The sequence below is a fragment of the Palaemon carinicauda genome, chromosome 5 (genome assembly GCF_036898095.1).
Source record: "Palaemon carinicauda isolate YSFRI2023 chromosome 5, ASM3689809v2, whole genome shotgun sequence".
NCBI classification, from domain to species: domain Eukaryota; kingdom Metazoa; phylum Arthropoda; class Malacostraca; order Decapoda; family Palaemonidae; genus Palaemon; species Palaemon carinicauda.
In genome coordinates, this window is record NC_090729.1 from 147416784 (window position 1) to 147441783 (window position 25000).

The window sequence follows — 25000 nt, forward strand, 5'->3', positions numbered from 1 at the left end:
TTCTATTATTGGTTATTCTCATTATTTGTACTGCCCATGTTCATTTCGTTTTCTTGCATATCGTTAGAATGTCATCTAACTTTAGTTTGCTTTCGTATCCATGTTATTTTCCTGTCTCATATATACACACATCTATATATCTATCTATATCTATATATATGCAGACACACACACACTATATATATTATATATATACATGAATATACATACACACACACACACACACATATATATATATATATATATATATATATATATATATATATATATATATATATAATGAATAGACGATATCTTTAGATGCGTCCAAGAATGGAAGACAGCATTTCCCACAGAAAATCTGAGCTCCGAAACAGCATTCACGTTTCCTAATTTATTATTTGGCATCGACACTAATTTTGAGTTACTTTCTTTATTCTTAGTTTCAAGATTCTTTGAAATGCGACAACTATTATAGTCCTGATATAGAACCACGGAAAAAAAAAAGAAGAAAGTGACTTGTATCATGTGTCCATGCCCAATAATAACAGTGCAGTTTTCCTCTGATCCTAGAAACTATCAGGTGGTCCTATTTTCCAATTAGAATTATGCCGTTTTCAACTCTTGAACACCACTGAGATATCTGCTCATTAGAAACGTAAAGTAACAAGCCTAAGTACGACACATACACACACACACACACACACACACACACATATATATATATATATATATGTATGTATATGTATGTATATCATATATACATATATACTGTATATATATATACATATATATATATATATATATATATATACATATCCTCAGCCGTTACTGGTCCACTGCTTAAAAAAGGCCTGATACATACAAGTCTTTCCACTTGCATGCATCTTTCTATGCCAGTCCTCACCCGAAAAAATGTCCTAGTTCATCAATCCATCGTTTTCTCTTCCTTCTACTGCTTCTTATGCAATCTCTAGGGACCCATTCTGTTATTCTTGAAGTCCATCTATTATCTGTCACTGCCCATGACCATTTCTTTTTCTTACAAGTTGTTAGAATATCCCCTGCTTTAGTTTGCTCTCTCATCAATGATGCCCCTTTTCCGTTTCTTAAGTGTTATTCCCATCATTATTCTTTCCATAACTCTGAGTTGTACGTAGCTTATGTTCTAAGGCATCAGAATTTTGAGCGTTACTAAAGCCCTATTAGAACATTATATATATATATATATATATATATATATATATATATATATATATATATGCATATATATATTTATATATATACTGTGTATATATATATATATTTATATATATACTGTATATATATATGTATATATAAGTATATATATTATATATATATATTTATATATATATATATATATATATATATATATATATATATATATATATATATATACCCCAATAAATTCGAGGAGACAAGCTATCAAAAATATGTCGGGGAATATGTAGAATAAGTGTTAATTATCCATTAAAGTGTTTTTAAACTGCTTAACTTCCCTAGGGCTATTTATTCTGGGCCGTGTCCTTCCCATCAAATCCAGGAAACAAACAAAAGACAATTCGGATCTAAAATTACTATGTATCGAAAAAGTACTGTACCATAAGAAGAATAATAATCTAAAAAGTCTATGTCAAATAGATTCAACAACGCTCTTTTTTAACAACTGACAGGGAAATATGAACACTGCAGCAGACATTTGATGATGATCCTCAACAGGTCTAATTGTTTGTTTGAGATTCCACCTGTAAATTCACTTAGATTGACACCATTGTTCTGTTATCAACGAAAACGTACAAGACTTCAGAATTGAATATTCATGGAATGAATTGTAACAAAAAATTTCTTCCACAGAAGTTACAAAATTTCCTATGATATTTGACTTTACACGAAGCCGCTTATTCATGAAATGGCGAAGATCATCAAAATATTCAATGTTTCATCAACTATTCTGCTATTCTATCATCAACTATTCTGTTATTCCAAAACAATGTACGACTTTTCTTAAAGACAAATCAATGTGAAGGACTCTTCTAAAAAACTATTCACTGTTACATTGTACGACTCTTCTAAAAGACAAGTCAATGTGAAGGAATCTTCTAAAAAAACAAATCAATGATACATTGTACAACTCTTCTAAAAAACAAATCAATGTATACGACTCTTCTAAAAAAAATCAATGTTACACTGTACGACTCTTCTAAAAAAGACAAATCAATGTGTACGACTCTTCTAAAAAACAAATTAATGTTACATTGTAAGACTCTTCAAAAAGACAAATCAATGCATACGACTCTTCTAAAAAAAATCAGTGTTACATTGTATGACTTCTAAAAGACAAATCAATGTATACGACTCTTCTAAAAAATTGTACGACTCTTCTAGATGACAAATCAATGTGTACGACTCTTCTAGAAAAAAAGAAGAAGAAAAAAAAAATCAATGTTACATTGTTCGACTCTTGTCCCATGTCACTGGATGATGAGATATCGGATCAATAGCCCTTGGTCCAAGACCCAAAATTTTACGTATTGGTACCACCTAGGTGGGCAAATTCTGGTTTCTATTATTTTATTGGTGTATACCACTAGATCACAATTTAACATGACAACCCTTGCAGAGTGGCAGCTTATTACTGGTAATCACCTCTTGAATAAACAGACCCAACATCGGTTCCACTCAAATAGACACTTTCTCCGAGCATCATCTTTTATGTCATTGTGTCCACCCACGATTTACTAATCACCAATAAATACATATAACGGCCCTACATACTAGCCTAAGTACATATTCTCAGTTATGCATTAATAATCAGGCTGCTTTCGACAAATTTGCAGAGCATTTGGTCAGTAATTTCGGTTTTTTTTCTTGATAAATTATTTCCTACTGCTAAGTTTCCTGTAGTCAACAAGTCAACCATGTTGCATTTTATAAGTTGACGACTAAATAACGTGATACGCCATATAGTTCAATTACTCCTTTATTTTAGAATACAATGCAGATTTTACTGTATATGCGGAAACCTACTTAGCGGTAATTAGTGTGAACTTATATGGTGAATCTTGCGGCATCATTTATAATACAGCTGGTATACTAGACTTGGTTCATTATATTTCAATAACTAGTTTGTTCGACTCAACATACTTTGACTTAATCTAAATTAAGCCGATATCATTGTTAGTAAAGTCAAAACTTCCAACTATATTACAACACTTGTGATTCAGTCACCATCATCGTCTACATCAGAGTCTGTTAGTTACACAATTGGCTCTTCCTAACTCGGTTGGTGCAGGTTTGTAGCTTGCACATATTTGTGAGATGTGCAATATGGTAATTTGCAGGATCTCATACACTTGCAGAAGAGAAACTATAGCACCGAATCTGGTGCTGGTGAACCGTGCATCCAGTTGATGACCAGCTTTCCATCATCGTCTGGGTTCACCCATGGTCCTTGGGATTTGGTACAAAAGGTCGAGTCTGCAGAGACCATCTGCATATGGTAGCCTGTTATTTGGCATGGGCAACATGCACTGAGAGTCAATCCTCAAAAGGTGGGAGCTAACTGGATTCGACTTCACCAAGTCTGGCATAGAAGAGTTGATAGCGAAGTATGTTCATGTCTGTTGTGCGAGTGCAGTGCATACATATGGCACGTGATCTCTTGCAGCTTCTGAAACAGGTCATCGGATACATTCCATGAACTTTCAAGCTTAGTGAATGCCTCCTAGAAGGTATTTCCAGTCTTCAAAAACTTGAAGGTACCCATCTTTCCACGACCTGAAAATGCACTGACGGTATCACCACCAGTGAAAGCATGCATGCCAACCAGAGCGTCACATATAATGCTTCCCATTGAGTTCCTAAGCTTAGTAATAACAAGGAACCTTGTCCTAGTTTGTATTTCTGATATCTGCTACATGGGATGCGGTTGCTCAAGCCCAAGCACAACACCAACACATCTGTGTCCTCAGAAGTAATGATCACAGCCTTGTAACCAGACTCTGCTATGTTGAGAGCATGGAGCAACAAGCGGGTGTCTGCTTCTTCTTGAGAAGATTTGAGCTCTGCAACCTTTTCCCATTGGTCTTTACCCATCTTGAAACAGACACCCTCACAGGTGACATACAAAATCTTGTTTTGGAGTTTCTCCCTATATTTTGATCTTTTCCATTTGTCTACCAAGAACTTGATCAGATTTGTCTTGTTAGCAGAGCTGCAAAATAGTTTCCGCCATTGCTGGATGTTATGGCTTGGCGCAATATTCCTGAACTGGATGCCCCTGTCAAAGAACTGAATTGTAGGTGGATTTGGCTCCAGTAGTTCTCTTTTAAAAGATTGGTACGCTTCCTCTCCTATCCTGTAAGCATCAAGGAGATCACTTGCTACACCAGTGACAGTTGGCAAGTTAAAAACTGCATGATCTGGACTGAATGGATTCAACCAGCAGGTTTCCATGAGCTCAACAAGTGATTGAACGTCAGCCGCATCTCTTCTGAACATGGGCAACTGTAGATCTGGGTGATTGACATGAGATTCACTTTGACATTCCATGTCCCTCAGCTGCCGCAGGTAGGCACTCCGGTACTCAGACGTTATGTAGTACTTGGTGATAGCTCTAGGTTTTAGTCTGAAGCCTTCTGTTCCTCCAGAAGTGTGTGTGTCCCTATTGACAGCCTTTTCAATAGTTTGGTCCACAGGTATTCGCCCAAATGGATTCCTGTTACCAATCTGGACACAGAATCCACCTTGCATGTGTGCATGTACTTCAGGGTAATCAACAGGTAGTCTCGACATCATGGTATAGTAATAGGCAGGAAGCAGGTGTAGTTGAGCTTGTCGTAGGTAAAGCATTAAGGGATCATCTGTCGGATAGAGGCAAGGGGAAGCATCCAGTCCCCTTCTTAAGAAGCCCTAAGCAGTCCCAGCATGATCTCCGTCATGTCCAAAGAGGATACCCAGAATGCGAAAAGACCCTGTCGTTCTCTGAGAGAGTCCATTTAGGCTTAGAAGAGCTCCATGATAGAGGTGCATGCTGTTGTCTCTAGGAGTTCTGTGAGTGATGCCCCAGACACATTTTCAAGGAAGCTGGCAACACTCTTTATTGCTTCTTCTAGGTAATGAGTCTCTCCAGGATGTGTGATCTCTAGCCATGGAAGGAAGACTCTCCAGGCAATCCTCATCAGAGCCTCATAGACAAGTTTAAAGTCTGACTACATAGTTGTATTTGCAGCCATCCATCACAACAGTTACAGATCCTTCAGCGATCACGCCCGACTCCACACAAAGGTCTCTCAGCCCTGCATTCTGAAACCGTTCACCCAACATGGGGAGCAAATTGCAGATTGTATGGAACACCCACATCCTGATGACAATGCTGCTGAATTTCTCATGCTTCCATACTATTTATGCTGAATTGGCTTGCAGTGCTTGGTCGAACACACAGACGATTTTGTTCAACTATAGACATTCCATGATGTTCAGTGACTGGTTCAACACTTCGTGCACAGTAGACAATTCTGTCACAGGAGCACTGATCATTGGCAAGCAACTTGGTCATGGATCTGGATGTTGAAACTGGTAAAACTGCTAATGGTTTGATCTTTGCGGACAGACATTTTAGTAAATAACCAGACAAGGTTCTTTTCCTTTGCAACAAGGAGATCTGCAGTTGTGTTGACATCTATACATTCAAGAGCACAACGTCACTTCTTATCTATTATGGCCAATTCCCTTGAATTATGTTACTGCTATCGGCATGGGATAATTGAAACCGGAAAATGTTATTCAGTCTCAATTTCCTAGTATTAGTTATACTTAAGTAAAACAACTTAACTATTTAAATACATATGATGCTTAATGCAAGGGTGGTATCTGAAATAAATTTAGCTTAAGTTCCATACCTGAAAGCTTCAAGTTTTTCTAATTCACCGGTCTCCCTGGAAGCAGCAATGTTTCCATTGAAAACTGAAATAGCTGAAAACTGAAATGCTGAAAGCTGAAAGTTGAAAGCTGCATTCTTCAGCACGATTATGATCAACCAAATAATTCTGGTAACATTATGTAATGTCCAGTAACATAAATTTTCATATAATATTGAACGATTTTGCACATTTAGCAAAGGTGCCGTCCCCAAAAAATTGTTATATGAAAAAAAGTAAGAAAAGCTGCTTCTGTGCAAAGGTTATCACATATCAAATTACTTATATTAACCCCATAAACAACTTAGTAGAGGTAACCTTTTGCCCTCACAGATGGTACCAGTATCTGGTCTGGCCCATGGACTACAAGGGTTTTTTCACTTTATTACAAAAAGGTTTGTGAATACACTTTACACAGCCCGATACTCTCAGACGAGTACCTTATTCTAATGACTCCTCGAGAGGTACTGCTTACCCCTTGGTAAGTAATGCAATGTTGCTCTGTCAATATGCTGAATTGTTGGATTTTGTGGAATTCTCCACTGTTATGAAAATATAGTGTCACCAATAAGCTAATAACACGTCATAAATCAGACTTCACACACGTGACCTATAACAGAGTTCAGTCATCGCGCACCACAATTATTGATAGTCATAGAACTCTTAAAAAGGTCATTAATCTCACTGTATAGAACACATACTTCTCCATATTTTTCATACAAGGACTATGTAAACTCTTCTAAAAGACAAATCAATGTGTACGACTCTTCTTAAATAACAAACCAATGTTACATTGTATGACTCTTCTAAAAGGGAAATCAATGTATACGACACTTCTTAAAAAACAAATCAATGTTACATTGTATGACTCTTCTAAAAGGGAAATCAATGTATACGACACTTCTTAAAAAACAAATCAATGTTACATTGTACGACTCTTCTAAAAGACAAATCAATGTATACGACTCTTCTAATAAAAAACAATCAATGTTACATTGTATGACTCTTCTAAAAGGCAAATCAATGTGTACGAATCTTCTAAAAAAACAAAAACAAATCAATGTTACGTTGTAAGACTCATCTAAAAGACAAATCAATTTGTACGACTCTTCTAAACGACATATCACTTATACATTGTACGACACTTCTAGAAGACAAATCAATGTGCACAACTCTTCCAAAAAAACAAATCAATGTTACATTGTACGACTCATCAAAAAGACGAATCAATTTGCACGACTCTTCTAAAAAACTAATCACTTATACATTGCACGACTCTTCTATAAGACAAATCAATGTGTACGACTCTTCCAAAAGAACAAATCAATGTTCCATTGTACGACTCATCTAAAAGACGAAACAATTTGTATGACTCTTCTAAAAAACAAATCACTTATACATTGTACGACTCTTCTAAAAGACAAATCAATGTGTACGGCTCTTCTAAATGACAAAATCTACTACTGAAGTATGAACTTCTGATCACAACCCAAGTATCTAAAGTAGAGAGAATTCACGGACTTAAAGGCCGCTCATGAATGACATAAGCAATGGATAGTGAAAATGTTCTAGAGACTACCATATATACATATGATCAGCGACCAAGCCCTCTCTCCATCCAAGCTAGGACCACAGAGGCCCAGACAATGGCTGCTAATGACTTAGCAGGTAGACCTATAGGCTTCCCCAAACCCATCATCCTTAGCTCACAAAGATTGTGATGTTACAGACGCTACAAAAAACTATTGGGCATGAGCAGGACTCGAAACCTCAGTCCGGTAGATCGCTAGACAGGGACGTTTCCAATAGGCAACCACAATCCTGCTTTTATTTGATACGAAATTGAAATTCTGAAATTATTTTTAGAATAATGGATTATATCACGTTGTTTAGTCCATAAGGCCAAGCACTGAAGCTTAATAATTTCTTCACAGCCTTTTCATATTCTAAAATTACAAATCAGTATAATAAAATCTTAAAAAGGGGGGTTCGCTATCATAGAAAAAATATAAATAAGCTGTATGTGCATTTATCAAATATACCCTTATCCGGTAGAAATCTTGGCGTCTTGTAAATAAACTATCTTGAGATGCCCTTGCCATCTAAGTGGTAATTCGTCCCTAAATGGGCTGTCCAGACTGTGTTTCAACACAGTAGCACCTGGTAGGCAATCTAAATGATGATAAAATTTTACAGGAACAAAATATACCTGATATACAATTTTTCATGGTTCTTCTTGACACAGCTTGAGACCTTTTTATTTACAAGATTACGTCTTATCACACCGAACTTCCCTGCCTGCTATTTTATTCTTATGCAGAATCCTAAATACAGATTTATGTCCAACCAGCAGACGGAAGACCCAATCCGGAGACTAAGACTTTAGAATCAGAGCACAAAAAGTTTAAATTCTTTTTCAAAGCTTCAAAACACTTTTCCTTCTGCACAACTACTAAAGCAACTACTGTGGCTGCAGATTTCTCAGTAAAAATGGTAGAAGAGAGTTGGAGTTTTGCGATAAAGGATTCCTCATCACATAATATCGCACATTTTACTCCCATGTTGTTATCTTGACTCGCAAGTGTACCAAAGAAATTCATTCTAAAAGTATGTTGATGAATGTGATATCTAAGCCAAACTAATGGCTGCACTATTTTTTTGATAAAAATTTAACTACCGCATTTGAATTAAACAATCAGTTATTGGTACGCCAAGAAATTCTTTATTGACAAACCAATGAGAACGTAACAATTAACAGATACAAAAGATTTTTACAAAACTAAATTCGAATTAATTCCATAGCAAGAATTTTGACGACGATATTTAAAATATTATTTGATGATTTTTCTTTCAAAACGATCTTCCAAAAAACATGCAATAAAGTAATACCACTTCTTTAAAAAAAAGTCTTACTTTATTGTTCAAATCTCTTAAATGTCAATGCTAATGATCTTCAAAGGTCGTTAAATAGGATCTCTCCCAAAGAATAGACACTGGTTATCACAAAAGCTTCAAAACATTTTCAACCATATTTACGCTCCAGTTTCTCGTCGGCACCAGGAAGTGACATTTGGAACAAAAGACTTTGTCAAGATTTAATATGGCGATAGGTAAACAGTGTAATGAATGCTAACAAGCCGGGGAGGATTACGTCTTCGGGTCTTTTCTTGGAAAAGCTTCACAAATGATTTCCAAGAGAGTTGCAGAATCCGGAAGTAAAGTCCAATGAGCGACCCTCGGAAAACGATATCAAAATGTAGCTATGAAAGAGGTGAGGTATAAAGAAAATGAAGAAAAAAAATGCAACATTTAAATTTTTCAATTTTCTTCGTAAATTAAGAAAAAATTGTTTCCATTAATATTCAGTCGATATATATATATATATATATATATATATATATATATATATATATATATATATATATGTATATATATATATATATATATATATATATATATATATATATATATATATATATATATAAATATGTATATATAATATATATAATAATATATATATTTCATTATATATATATATACATATTTATATTTATATATATACATACACACATCTATATATACATACATATATATACATATACATACATACATATATATACATACATACATATATATACATACATATATATTCATACATATATATACATATATACATATAATTATATAATTTATAGGTAGTAGGTTGGCCTGGGCACCAGCCGCCCGTTGAGATACTACCGCTAGAGAGTTATGGGGTCCTTTGGCTGGCCAGACAGTACTACATAGGACCCTTCTCTCTGGTTACGGTTCTTTCCCTTTGCCTACACAGACACCGAATAGTGTGGCCTATCCTTTACAGATTCTCCTCTGTCCTCATACACCTGACAACACTGTGATTACTAGACAATTCTTCTTCACCCAAGGGGTTAACTACTGCACTGTAATTGTTCAGTGGCTACTTTCCTCTTGGTAAGGGTAGAAGAGACTCTTTAGCTATGGTAAGCAGCTCTTCTAGGAGAAGGACACTCCAAAATCAAACCATTGTTCTCTATTCCTGGGTAGTGCCATAGCCTCTGTACCATGGTCTTACACTGCCTTGGGTTAGAGTTCTCTTGCTTGAGGGTACACTTGGGCACACTTTTCTATCTAGTTTCTCTTCCTCTTGTTCTGTTAAAGTTTTTATATTTTAAATAGGAAATATTTATTTTAATATTGTTACTATTCCTAAAATGTTCTATTTTTCCTTATCTCCTTATTTCCTTATTTCCTTTCCTCACTGGGCTATTTTCCCTGTTGGGGCCCCTGGGCTTATAGCATCCTGCTTTTCCAACTAGGGTTGTAGCTTAGCATTTAATAATAATAATAATAATAATATATACATATATATAAATACATACATATATATACATATATATACATACATATATATACATATATACATATACATACATATATATACATACATATATATATATATACATACATACATATACACATATATATATATTACATACATACATACACACATATATATTACATACATACATACATATACACACACACACATATATATATATATATATACATACATACATACATACATGTATATATATAATATATATATATATATATATATATATATATATATATATATATCACCCTTAACTAGTCAACTGCTGAAAATCAAAGGTCTCGGACATGTCCTTCTACTTGCGTCTGTTTATGGTCTTTCCATTACTGTTTATACCAGGAAATTCTCTTAATTCAAAAATCCATCGTCTTCTGTTCCTTCCCCTGTTTTTTTGCAATCTCTTGGCACTCATTCTGTTATTATTAATATCCATCTATTATATATCATTATCACAATAGGTCCTGCCCTTGTCCATTTAATTTTCTCACATGTTATTAGAATATTTTCTACAATAGTTTGCCCTTGTAGCCATATTGCTATTTCCCTTTCTCTTATGTTTTTCTCCTCATTATTCTTCCACAGCTCTTTGAGTTGTAACTACCTTCTCTTCTAAGGCTTTAGTAAGGCTACAATTTACTTATGCAAATTTTAATATTGGTATGATCACCTAATTAAATAGTTTTCGTTTTAAAGAGAGTGGCATTCTACATTTCCTAATCCCATTCTCTTTGCCAAAAGCTCTCTATCCCATGCTTATTCTTCCTACAATCTTGGTCTCATGTCCTGGGAAAACACTATCTGTACTAAGTACGCATATTCATTAACAATCTCTAGAGGTTTGTATATATATATATATATATATATATATATATGTATATATGTATATATATTATATAAGTATACATATACATGTATATATATAATGTATATACAGTATATATATACACACACACATATATATGTATATATATATATATATATATATATATATATATATATGTATATATATTATAAAAGTATACATACACATATACATATACATATATATATATACTGTATATATATACACAGCATATATATATATAAATATATATATATATATATATATATATATATATATATATATATATCAAAGCTATATTGTACACACTGGGAAATATGCAAAGCAGTTGATATGTTGACTAATGTTTTGAGAAGAACAGTATTCACTATACAGCCTGAAATCCTTTTGAATGAAGGCACCTCAAGGTAACATTGACCTCCTTTGAAAGAGGATTTACCACTACCATTTTGTGTGTGTGTGAGAGAGAGAGAGAGAGAGAGAGAGAGAGAGAGAGAGAGAGAGAGAGAGAGAGAGAGAGAGAGAGAGAGAGAGGAATACCAGGGATATAGGAATATATTTCGAGCCAACCAGGCACTAACAACATAAACCAAAACTCTTTTTTACTGTGATTTCATCCTCTTAGAGTTTGCAATGTGGAAAGACCACAACAAAGTCGTTTCCTCTCACCGCTCTCATGCCAACTGAAGCTTTAGTTTTCCAGAGCTGGATGCAATATATATATTATACAGTCTTCTCAAAGATTTGTCTTTTCCAAGGAAGACTTCAATTCTATTATGTCGAAGTGAAAGGAATTTGGGGAAACGGCAAGAGTTTGGATGCAGCAAAATAGAAGGAATCGCAGATTAAGATTGTATAAAGGACACCCATAAGATGATAGACAGTTGGTTAGAATGGTACAGATGATATACAAAAGAAAGACGAAAGTAATAACAGGTAATGGAGAAACAGAAACCTTTGAATTTGGTGTTAAATTACACCAGGGTTTAGCATTAAGCCTGTTTTTATTTGTGCTGGTTTTGGATGTGTTAGGTGAAGAGATCGGAAATGGAGTTGTGGGAGTTGCTATATGCAGATGATGTGATGATTACTGCTGAAAATAAGGAAGAATTACAGAGAAGTAGCAAGTGTCTTTGGAAAGGGGTGTTTCAAGGGTAAGCTATGGTGAGCAGTAAGGAAGGTAGGGACAGGATAGCCATTCATGAAAGTAGAGGCTCAGTTATAAACCATGTAGAACAACTTAGATACTTGGGGTCTATTATAAGTCAGAAGGGAGAATATGAGGCTGAAGTGGTAAATAGCATAAAAGTAGCATGGGGAAAGTAGAGGGGGGGGGGGGGGGTAGCAGGAGTGGTATGTGATACGAAAATGCTAAGAAGAAGCAAAGCTTTAGAGAATAAAGATGAGAATGCCGATGTGGATTATAGGAATATCACTGCTTGAAAGATTGAAAAATTATAAAATAAAAAGAATGACAGGGGTAGTAAAAATTACAGAAATGATAAAAAAGTGTCATGATTGCGATGGTGTGGGCACGTGTTGAGAATGGATGGTGAAGATTGAGTGTGGTGGGCTCGAAAAGAACCTGTTAAAGGGAGAAGATCAAGGAGGTGGCAGATAATTAGATGGCGAGATAAGATGAAGGATGTCATCATATGGCGTGATAAGTTGAAGGATGGTATAGAAGGATGAGGTTTGGAGAAAGAGGATGCCTTTGAAGGCAATCATCTGTTCCCTAGATTGCAATTTGGCTTTCGTAAAGGCCTTGGATCATGTGATGCCCTTCTTACAATCTTCAAAGCTGTACAGAAATCCTGTGATTGTGGTCAGGAAGCTCGTGTGATTGGCCTGGATTTTAATGCTGCCTTTGACAGTGTTAATCATGAAGCCCTTGTTTCAAACTCGGGCAATTGGGAGTGGGTGGGTCGTTTCTTAGCATAATGTTTTCATTTTTAAGTAATAGATCGCTAAGAGTTGCTGTCGATGAGCACCAGTGAGTATAGGAATGTGATATCTGGTGTTCCTCAAGGTAGTGTTCTTTGCCCATAACTTTTCATGGTAAATACACATGACATGTGGCTTGGCCTTCAAAACAAGTTCGTTGCATACGCAGATGATGCTACTCTATGCATCAATTCCTTCTCCTGAATGTATATCTGGGGTTGTTGAATCCCTTAATAGAGATCTAGCTAAAATCAGTGCATGGTGCAAATTATGGGTCATGAAGTTGGATCCTAACACAACTCAGTATGATTTTAAATAGGTCAAGGACAGTTGCTCTTTAACATCGAATCTAAACATTGATAATGTTTTTTTCAACACTGTATGACATTTAAAATTTTAGGTGCGATTCTCGACAGAAAATTTACATTAGAGAAACACATTAGGTTTGTGCCTTCTTCAATTGCAAAAAACAAATAGCTTATTCAGAAAGTCTTGTAAGATTTTTGGTGATCAGTCTATTCTGAAGAAGTGTTTTAATTCATATATTCTACTTTGTTTCGAGTATTTTTCTCCTGTCTTGCTCTCCACATAATTGGCCGGTGCACATTATCAGAGGCTTTTTCATAGTCCAGATATACCATAAAAATTAATTTCTATATTTTACGCATTGCTGTACATGTCTCAAAATGAAAATTTGGTCACTACAACTTCTACCTTTTCGAAATCCTGCTTGTTAGTCTCTCAACTTTTTTCAATCTTTCTCTCGTCTCATTAAAATAAACATACTATATATTTTCATAACATCTGAGGTAATGATTGCAGTCAGTCTCCTTTTTTGCCATTTTAACCAACACTTATAACTCCCATTCACCAGGTTTTGCCTCTTTATGCCACATTCTACTAATAATCTTGTAAGTATTCTGGGGGTAATATTCCAGAATTTATAGAAGTAATAATAAAGAAAAAAAATGCACAGAATTCTTTGTTTGCAAGGGTTTGATTTTTTTTTTCTTGTAAATGGAAATATTTTCAAATAAAGATTTTTTTTTTTTCAGATTCAGTGATCTAAGGATTTTGGTTTCTTATATGTACCCTGGAATATGGAAAATATTCTCAGATTTTTTTTCTCTGTCTTCCATAAACGTTCGTCATTGTTTCTTCGATTATTGGGTTGTTTTATTTAGAAAACAATCAACATAAAAGCTTACATGAAGATAAATCAAAATATTCATAATTCCATTTAATTATATGGAATAAACCGTCATACGTGTAAAAAATAAGTTTTGAGCAAAACGATAAGTAATGGTGCTGCATTTAACCTTGAGGTAAAAAGTTTTATTGAGAATAAAATATAACGACAGGTTTAAAATTTCCATTGAAAAATTAATTTAGAAAGGAATCGATACGATAGCAATAGATTTAAAAGTAATGAGTGTAAAATTCAAAAGAAAAAAAAAAAAAAACAATATTAGTTTAACGTCATCAGATATCAACAAGTGGGCAAAGTTGAGAATGCAGTGTAGTCTATGTTTCAGTGTTTAAATTCCTTCGGGAATACTCGTTTCTATACAAAAGGAAATCATACAAGAATAAAATGGACAAACTGTCTTCGTAAAAACATTAAAAAATTCGGATACAAAAGTACGTATAAACATGAAGACACGTACATGCATAAGCAAAAACATACAGAAATAAACAATATTACGCATACATACATGAATAAATAACATAATTAATGTTAATGAATAATCAAATAAACGAATACTGACAAACTAACATGGCATCTTGCCAATACCATCAGTCAATTTAAAGGGAGTTAAAATTGCATAGATATAATGATTCTGTATAATCACTGGCAGGAATTTTTTTTCATGTCTGTCTTACTTTAATAAGTATAGTAAAGTCGCTTTCAATATGTTCATTAATCGACATTTTAAAAAATAATTACATGTTATACACAACTACATCATGTAAACTGTGTGCTCTGCTTGAGCCATTTCATGCAATTACGCTTCGATTGGGAAAACCAAGTCTCAGGATGGCATTTATATCCTGACTTTTATTTTCTTTACTTTCAGTTATTCTACTTATAATTTAAGCTCATCCACTGTGTTTTGATTAAACAGTTTTACCTACCTTTTCTCCGATCCAATATATGAGTAAACCATCAGATGAAATATTAAACGCACTTATACTTGGCACACAACCCCGCATTCCGATTTTAATCATATTTACTATTCTTAAAACTTTATTTTCAATCGAGAAAAGGCATTGAAAACAATGCTATACCTCATCAGATAATCTTTAAAACTAAAATAAATACCTCAAACTATCATAAAAGCTTCAACATGAATTCGCTTCATCTTTTAAAACTTGCGGTTTAGTTGGTGAGAAATTTGAAATAGAACCCTACCAGGAGGATTTTGGTATTGGCGGGAGGAGTATTTGAACCCATCTGAAATCCAAAATTCAAAATATGTGAAAAGAGCTCCAGGCAGACATTACATCTCCAGACGGTGGTAATGCTTGAAGGAAATTATGAAACTATCAAAAAAATGCTAGAACAAACTCACAAGGTACTTGAAGTTTCTAAATATTGATTAATAAAAAGGTAGCCAGCCTCATTTCCATTCCCTCTAAACTAGCTACTGCAGCTTTATCGTCAACATCTGCCATTCGTTGACAGTCCCCAACCTAAATACCAACCACACCTATCTCATTGAGCTTAACAGAGAAAACCAGTAGTGTGGCATAAGTGCCAAAAATGACTAAAATGATTTATAAGTTGTCTTTGATTTAGCAGGAGTAGCAATAGCAAGCTTAAAACTTCTAAAAGATGATTCCTGTTCGAAACCAGTGACTTAAGGGAAAAGATCATTGTCCTTGAATATGGGAACATATGTTATTCATAATTCAATGTGCACTTTAAGTCAATAATAACAGTATATCTTAACACATGTCCTTTGCAGTACGTATCGGTACCTGGAAACTTAAATTAGTTTAAAAGAAAGCATATATTGATCATGGAATTGTGAGGCGACGTAAAAAAGGACGCCTGGTTTCCTACATCTTGACTAACTAATAAATTCATAATGGGAAAAGAATGCTTTTATCTGGCAATGATCTTCATTTTAGGTCAAATCTAAAATCAATGCTATTGTATCAACCGAAGGCATCATTCAAGTAACCTTAATTTTTGAAGTGATGTTTAACACGAAATATTTTGTCAAATAAAAACCTAAAATTTATTCTACTGGATAGTTTCTAGTAGTGCCTGCTACCCCATCCTCTTTGTGAGCTAAGGATGGAGGATTTGAGGGTGCCTACAGGTCTACCCGATGAGTCATCAGCAGCCATTGCCTGGCCCTCCCTGGGCCTAGCTTAGATGGAGAGGAAGCTTGGGCGTTGATCATATGTATATATGGTTAGTCTCTAGTGCATTGACATGCTAGGCCTGTCACTGTCCCTTGCTTCTGCCATTTAAGAGCGGTCTTTAAACCTTCAAAACTAACCTAATGTATATATATATATATATATATATATATTGACTGGCGTGATCTTTCGCCATCTCACTTGAAGCAATATTGAATATTGTAATGCCAAGATACACCTTGTTCTACCACTTGCAATGAGGGCATAATTGACCGTTGTTTGGAAGCCAGCAAGAGTTAAATATCTGGTCCCTATACCCCGATGGCCCCAGCCCTTATCCATGCCAAAACGACATGCTTTATTGCAGGCTCATGCATATTCCAATGAGCCTTGAAGGCAACAGGCTTATTCAGGGCGTCATTAATTTAAAATTTCATTTTGGGTAACGTATAAGCCCAGAGAGAGAGAGAGAGAGAGAGAGAGAGAGAGAGAGAGAGAGAGAGAGAGATTCATATTATTGTTTTTCTCAAACAAATAAATAATCCCAAGAAATTTGCCATCATAATTGAAAATTCTTTAGACCCAAATTAACTTTGTTTACATTTTACCATATTTCAGTTCTACTGAATATAAATTTTAGCTGTATACTATTGTTCTTTCTGATTTTCAAAACAGGTTTGTGATACTAACTATAGTGGAAGACTAAGAATTTCGTGCTCAAAGGTATACTTGAAGATTTTAATAATTTTACGTAACTTCAGATCTTTATTTCGATAGAGTTCTGCTCGAATACGAAAGGTCTGACTTTCATTCTCTTAGGCGCTTAATTAAATGTTCCCTTCGTCTGTTTTGCTTTATTTGTTAAGTTCTCCAACCCACCTCCGTAAGAAATTTCCCAACAATGAAAAACCATATTTTATCATTCATAAGATTGACATACACAAAACAATAATTAACTGTTTTTATAAAAGAAAAAAAAATGAGGAGCGTTGCTTTGTTGTTTGTAGCTACACTGTAATTCAATTAGGATTTTGCTTCCATTAATTTACAATCAAGGTAATGTTGATATCTAACAACGATTAAAGCACTGGTTTACCGAATTACCATGATTTTAAACATTAATTTATGGAGATTCAATTACCTAATACTGGATAATATACATGAAAAATTAGAATTAAGTTTTAAAAAGTATTTTTGCTTCTCAAACATATCTATAAATTGTTATTACGTTACGGAACTCACACAAAATTTTCCAAAGAATTATAATAATGCAGATCATCATATCTATGACATTCTATTCATCGGGAAGGTCCCAGGTTCCCGAACAGTGAACGTCTCTTTTCACCATTGTATTGATGACCTGAACACGAGAGACCCTAACTAATGAAGAATGAATAATGAGCCACAATTGTTCCGTCTTGTGTTTCTGGTAACATTTAAAAAAAAAAAATTAATGGATACCTTACAGTACACATTTACAAACAATATCAAACTTCACTAAAAAAAAAAAATATGCAAATAAGGCTGGCAGCATAAGAAAATAAATAACTGAATATATTCAAATTTAACTAAGTGCTCGAAAGAGACTCTCTCATTTGGGGCATCTAACATTAATGCTTTTATGACGGCAAAATGGTGTCCCTTTTACAGACAAAGGATGCCCTAATTGGATTCTAACCATTGGAATAAGATAAAGAATGTTCAAAAGGTCAGAGTGCAAGCCGCACAGAGAGAGAGAGAGAGAGAGAGAGAGAGAGAGGAGAGAGAGAGAGAGAGAGAATCCTTTACCATTCTAAATTATTTTTTCATATATTTTTCTTCTCTTCGTTCCCTGGGGACGATCGAAACCTTTTGCAGACAGCTTCGCTCTTCCCCTCCTCACCGTCCCTTGTGTCCTCTCCCATGCCAGCCCTTTGCAAGGGCGCGCTTGAGGAATTCTATTGGATGTGACCAGATAAATCGGCTCCAGTGTGACATTTACAGACTGAAATGCCACCAGCAAGCAGTCGCCAAGAGCAGTTGCAGCCAAGCTGGGTGGACCAGGGACTATCCGAGAAGACTTAGAAGTAGGATAAGAATGCCGCAGACGCCGGAAATAGGAGTTATTAGTTATTCAGGAACCGGTCAACTTTTTTGTACATGTAGCCATATTGGTAATTACTTGTTTTTTGCGTTCGTATCGAGTGATTTCATATTGCAAGTTAAATTATCTAGTAAAACATAACTGTAAGAGACTAATTACAAATCAGGCCCCTCTTAATTACTGTTGCTCATTACATAAATCTCCTGTGTAAAACGCAATATTGCTTGCTACAGGAAATGGATTTCAAGATACCCGACACTTTGCTTATTACTTATTCACTAAGAACAGTGTACCAGTTTAACATTATTAGAGCTAAAAGCATCATAAATCTTACAAAACCGTTTTTCCACCTTTCTGACAATTCCTCTTATGCTTTGCATTCTTTATATGTTAACACGTACATACACAATACGTTTATATAAGATTATCTCGAATAAAACTATATATATGCGTACATATATATATATATATATATATGTATATATTTATTTATATATATATATATATATGCGTACACACACCCACACACACACACACACACATATATATATATATATATATATGCAACTACACACACACACACACACACATATATATATATATTCATATATATATATATATATAAATATATATATATATATATATGTGTGTGTGTATGTGTGTGTATCAATCATCAGCCATAATTAGTCCACTGCAGGACAAAGGCCTCAGAAATATCCTTCCACTTGTGTCTGTTTGTGGTCTTTCTGTGACAATTTCTCTTAGCTCGTCAATTCATCATCCTCTTTTCCTTCCCCTGATGCTTTTGCAATCTCTAGGGACTCATTCTGTTGTGTTCGTAACGGCCTTACATCTGTCATTCCCACTACATGTCCTGCCCATGTCAATTCTTTTTCTTACATGTTAGAATATCCTCTACTTTCGTTTGCTCTCGTAACCATGTTGCTCTTTTTCTGTCTCTTGTTGCTTTTTACATCATTATTCTTTCCATAGCTCTTTGAGTTGTAATATATATATTTATATGTATACACCCGTACTAGATACACACACACACACACACACATATATATATATACATATATATATATATATGTCTTTGTGTATATGTATATATACACATATATACATATACACACATTATATATATATATATATATATATATACATATGCTTACCTTACATATATAATTTATAAATTCATACAAAGCAAAAAAACAAAACTATCTTATGTTAATAAACTTTAAAAAAAATAATGCGCATATGAAGACAAAAATAGCCTATCTGTGAAGAATTAAAAAAAAAATTCTCTCTTTAGGAAATGTCTTCCTAGAAAATATATAGAAAGGTCGCACTACTCCTAAATCAAAGAGATAAGGAAAAAGTTCGAATACAAGAGTTCGTATTTTAACTTTGCTTGGAATTCAACCATTTTGATTTTTCTACTGTCATAAATCTATAAGTTTGCACATAATGCTTTATGGTTGGAATTGAAGTCTACATTTGAAGCTACTAATGGTAGTTGGGAAGTAGCCCCGAGCATATCTTCATCAATATATTACGAAGACTAATATCACTGTTATCTTTAATGTTTATATTCTCTTTTCGATATATTCACATTAATTTACAGTTTTATTATCAAATTCCCTAAGGCTACTAAAAGGAAGACTAAAAACAGCTGAATTTTGAATTCCTCATTTCCAATGTAGCTTGAAAATGCAGCTTCCTATGAAAGAACAAGCACGAGGAAGAATGTTAGATTTCAGCTTCGATTTTATAGTACCTATAAATGTCAAGGCTGTGACCTTTTCATCGGAACACATTAAAAGGACAAGTTTAAATATTAAAGGTGTTACTATTAAAAGAGACTTTTGATTCAACAGTGCAAGACTAGATAGAGAAAACCTATGCAGAGAAAAATAAGTCTAGTTTACACACTACGAAATCTTTATATTATAGATATATTTCTATATATAGAATTGCAGTGTCGTTTTAAAGTAGTTTTTGAGGAAATCTAATCAGATAATACGAATTAAAAATATTCCAGGCTATTAGGTCTCGTCTGTCATTGACATTGATTGATTGATTGAATTTGAGTTATGGCATCCTGATATTGAAGCTCATTGACCCCGATATCAAATTGTTATAAAAGGAAATCCAATAAAAAAAAAACAATAAAAAGCGAAGATGTCCTTCTATAAAGTTAAATAGTTAACAGAAGACCTGCCTCTGAAATCAATCTAAAAAAAAAATCGCTAACTTAGTACAACACAATCTGCCTAAGAATCTTGACCAGGATGCAATCTGCCATTCGCACATTGAAAGTAATGCTAAAGAAGAACGAGAGGATATAACAAAATTTCAAATCTATGGAGCCTTTCTTTTTCTCTTGAATAGCGCATAAGTTTATAAGAGAAAAAAGGGAGGCATATAGAAGGATCTACGTAAGGATGTGTGCGCCCACATAAACCTTTAAGAAAAGGGAATGCATTATATACAGTACAACACAGCTAAAACCTATTATCAAAGTCCTTTTATAATCAAGACGAGGAGGTTATCAATAAACAAATAACTAATATACTGACGGACAAAAATTTACTCTTAAGAAATTTTGAAGGGACACGAAGGAAGGTAATTACGTAAAGTTTAAAGCCAGTGATCAAAATAACGAATTTTCAAGTTTGCTAGTGAAATATACGGCAAGAAATCATCAATGTCGGTCAAAGTTATTCATATTAAAAACACTGATACTATATGGCCTTTCACGCAACCCAAGAAACCACCAACCACATTGATTCCCTTCACTTAATGGCCTTGACTAGAAGGCTGAAGAGAGCTACTCAAAAAGGTTAGGTTAACGCAAGCTGTCCAATAAATAAAGGTGGGCACAATATGTTCTACTCACGTGTCGTCCATTCTGCACTGGTCTTCTCGCACTCTACAGCTCTCTCTGAATTTTTCGTACAAATTGATGCATCCAGGGAGCTGTTCGCAAGCGTTGAGCGCGTACTCGCACAAGGGCAGAGCGTGCACTTGATAAGGGGATTTATCTGTGGGAAGAAAAGACATAAATATTGAGGGCTAAACGTATCCGGTGAGACTTTATTGTGTACACAGGAATCAGAAATTGGCACTTATTTATATGAAAGAAAATAGTCATGTATAATTCGACAACCAATACAAAAAAAATCGAATCAATAATAATTATCAAAAAAAAAAAAAAAATAACTATTTGTTTCACGGTAGTATTGATTCTTATCAAAGCACTGTTCAACTTTGGCCTTTTTTTTTTTTGTCATATTGGAAAATAAATGGAGCCACAGGATCATGTGTCGGCATTAATATTCGCAAGCTTTTACAAACACAATGGAAAAACCAGTATCAAAACAAACACTCCGAAAGATTAATTGCCACAGAAAGTACGGCAATAAGAGCAAGCTAGACGTTTAGAATAATATAAAAGGACTGTTTGCGCAGAAAACCCAACGCGGCACAGTATGACACGTGAGAGGTAATTGAAAGGTATTATGATCAGGAAAGTGTAGCCCTTAAAGAGCTAAGAAAAGTTTAGGGACGAACACAAACAAATGTTGTAGTTCAAGAAGTGTAAGGGTAAAACAGTGTGGATAGCTTGAAACTTGTGATAGGTAGCTTATATGGCAAAAAAAAAAAAAAAGTAGAACAAGAAGGAAATAGAGCCCTTCAGGATTGGATTTATGAATTGGAATATATAGCCATGCGCTGGGGCTTGTGAGGCCATGCAGCCCCTAACTGGGGGAAAACCTTGCAATTATACTGAAGTAAAAGTTAGAAGGGGTTGGACTGCAAAATGAAAGAGAGGAAGCATGAACGGAGGTAAAATTGAAGGATATAAGCAAGTAAAGCTAGAGCCCAATGGAAACATCTTTCTGGGAGCTCTATATATGTGCCCATTTGGTTTTAGAGAACATGAACGTCCAGCTGTGCTAGGAGATTTGAATGAATAAGCAGGTGATAGAAAGGGATGAAAGGTATTATGTGAAGTGAGTTTCCAAAGAAGAGTATTATTAAATAGTATATTTTGCTACCTGCAATGGTTAAGAAAAGAGACTGCCAGAGAATAAGTCAGCAAAACGCTTAAGAAAGAGTAAGTTGGTGGATATAAAGGTAAAAGTGGCTGGAGGCCTATACAATTATTATCTAGTTGAAGCAATAGTTAAGGAAGATGCAAGTGGGGAAGTCAAACGGGAAAATGTTGCAGTGAATATAACCAAGATAAGCGATTGATAATAAGGAAGTTAGAGCAGGAAACTGGAATGTGTTTGTAGGCCTAAGGAGGGTAGTAAAGTACGTTATAATAAAAATATTAAGGGATGGAATGAGGAAATATTAGGTTTAGTGAACGTACATTCCATCATAAAAGAAAGAGCATGTGAAGGCATAAAAGAGGAAGGATAAGATAGTTAAGAATAAAGCGAGAAAAAAAAAGATGGTCATTAAGAAATGAAGATAAGGAGAACAAGACTCTAGGGGAAAACTGGCAGTTTTATATGAAAGTAAAAGATCCAAGTAAATGGGTACAGTATGTTAATGAAGTTCTGGTCGATGGAGTGAGTATTTGAAGATCTCTTGAATGTAGAGGAAAGAAGGGATGTAGAGCAGTGTTGCGAGCCTTGGAAGGGTTATCATATGACTGAGATTGTTTGTGGAAGTTATTGTTTAGGAAATAAGAAAGGCGATTTTGAGGTTGAAGTAATGATAAACATTAGAGCTCCCAATGTAGATGCTGCAGAGGACGTTGGTGCTTAACGTAATTTAGTGAATGATCAAATAAATCAAGCTTTGTGTGGTAGGCCGGGATGAGTCAAAGGTTTAAAAGAATGGGCGAGACAAATATTCTTTATGTTGTATAAAGAACAGATGATATAGAAAACTAAGAATGACAGGTGCATAATGTTACATAGTATAACAGGAAACGTTTAAGGTAGGATTTTAAATGAGAAAGTATTCAGGGCACACGCGAACTGATACATTAAAAAAAAATACGGAATTAGACAGGAAGATGGTGCATGCCTTAAGTGTTTATTATGGAAAAGTTGTGCCAGAAATTTGAAGACAAAGGGAATAACTGGTTTATATAAAAGTATTACTGAAAAAGATTAGAATATTTCATGTTGGAAGTGAAACGTGTTGATGTTATGTAGCCTGGGGAGTGACTGGTTTGGCGTGAACACGGGTGTGATGAGTTTCCATGTATGACCATCTTTATGGTTGAGAGTGATGCGAACGATAAAAAAAAGACTAGTGGATGTAGGTGGAATGGATAGTGGAACGGGTGATGATTGCACACGATACTATACTGATCAGAACCATGAAGAAAACTGCATAAGCTATTTAATTGTCCGAAAATGGTTAACATTTTCTACGCAAGTAAGGTTTTTAGGGTATATAGAAACAAGGAAGATGAAATAATAAATGCTAATATGGATGGTAAAAAAAATAGACTTCTTGAAAGTATCTAGGAGTAACTATAATAGGTGATGGTTAGATGATACAGTCAAACAAAAGGAGAAGCAAGAAAGATAGCAGGAAGAGTGCAAAAGTAATGAGGATAAATCAAAACTAGGAAGAAGTAGTAATGAATGTTAAAAAAGGGCGATGGAAGAATAGATGTGGATGATTCTCATAAGCATCTTGAGGTAACTAAAAAAAAGAAAAAAAAAAGGAAGAAGAGAGAGAAGGCAAGTCACAAAATTAGTGAAGTAAAACAGGTAGTTAGAATGTATGCAAAAATATAAGACCTGAAGCCATTTTGATAATGTATGAAAGGATTGTTGAAACAACTAATTTATGTATGAAGTTTTGTGGGGGCCCTGAATATGTATGATAAAAAAAAGGTCGAAGATATAGAATGCATAACCTAGGGATTGCAGCTCTCCGGACCTCGATACGATGCTTCCATATTGGATTAAATCCTTCTCCAATCTATTTTTTTTTTTTTGCATATTCATACATCAACTTTTTGTTATGAATTCCTTCTTTACGCAGGACACTGACACACTTGAATATGCATATCACTAAATATTTATAAATACCTCCTGTAATTCAAATATACAGCATACATATTATACTGTATATCTAAAATCTATAAGTAAAAACAAATATCATACAAGTCAAGTTTTACACACGCAGATACAGATATATATATATATATATATATGTATATATGTATATATATATATATATATATATATGATTAGAATTTTTTAAAGAAAATATCAATCAATTTTCACAGAGAGAGAGAGAGAGAGAGAGAGAGAGAGAGAGAGAGAGAGAGAATTGGCTTAAAATCCAATAAATAGTTTTACTGTTTCCAACGACGGGAGACATTTGGTAGATAATCAACCAATTGCTGGTGATCCCCGGGTCTTCTACCTGAGGAGTCCAAGGGGAAG

General features: G+C 34.4%; 1 protein-coding gene across 5 annotated transcripts in view; it reads right to left on the reverse strand.

Moving 5' to 3' along the window:
- LOC137641535 (uncharacterized) overlaps positions 1-25000 on the reverse strand; it is a 749997-nt gene that overhangs the window by 118256 nt on the left and 606741 nt on the right. For all 5 annotated transcript variants that reach the window (XM_068374188.1, XM_068374187.1, XM_068374186.1 and 2 more), the window contains exon 4: positions 21472-21616. In XM_068374188.1, the coding sequence (XP_068230289.1) occupies positions 21472-21616 (145 nt within the window). The remainder of the gene's footprint in view (positions 1-21471; positions 21617-25000) is intronic.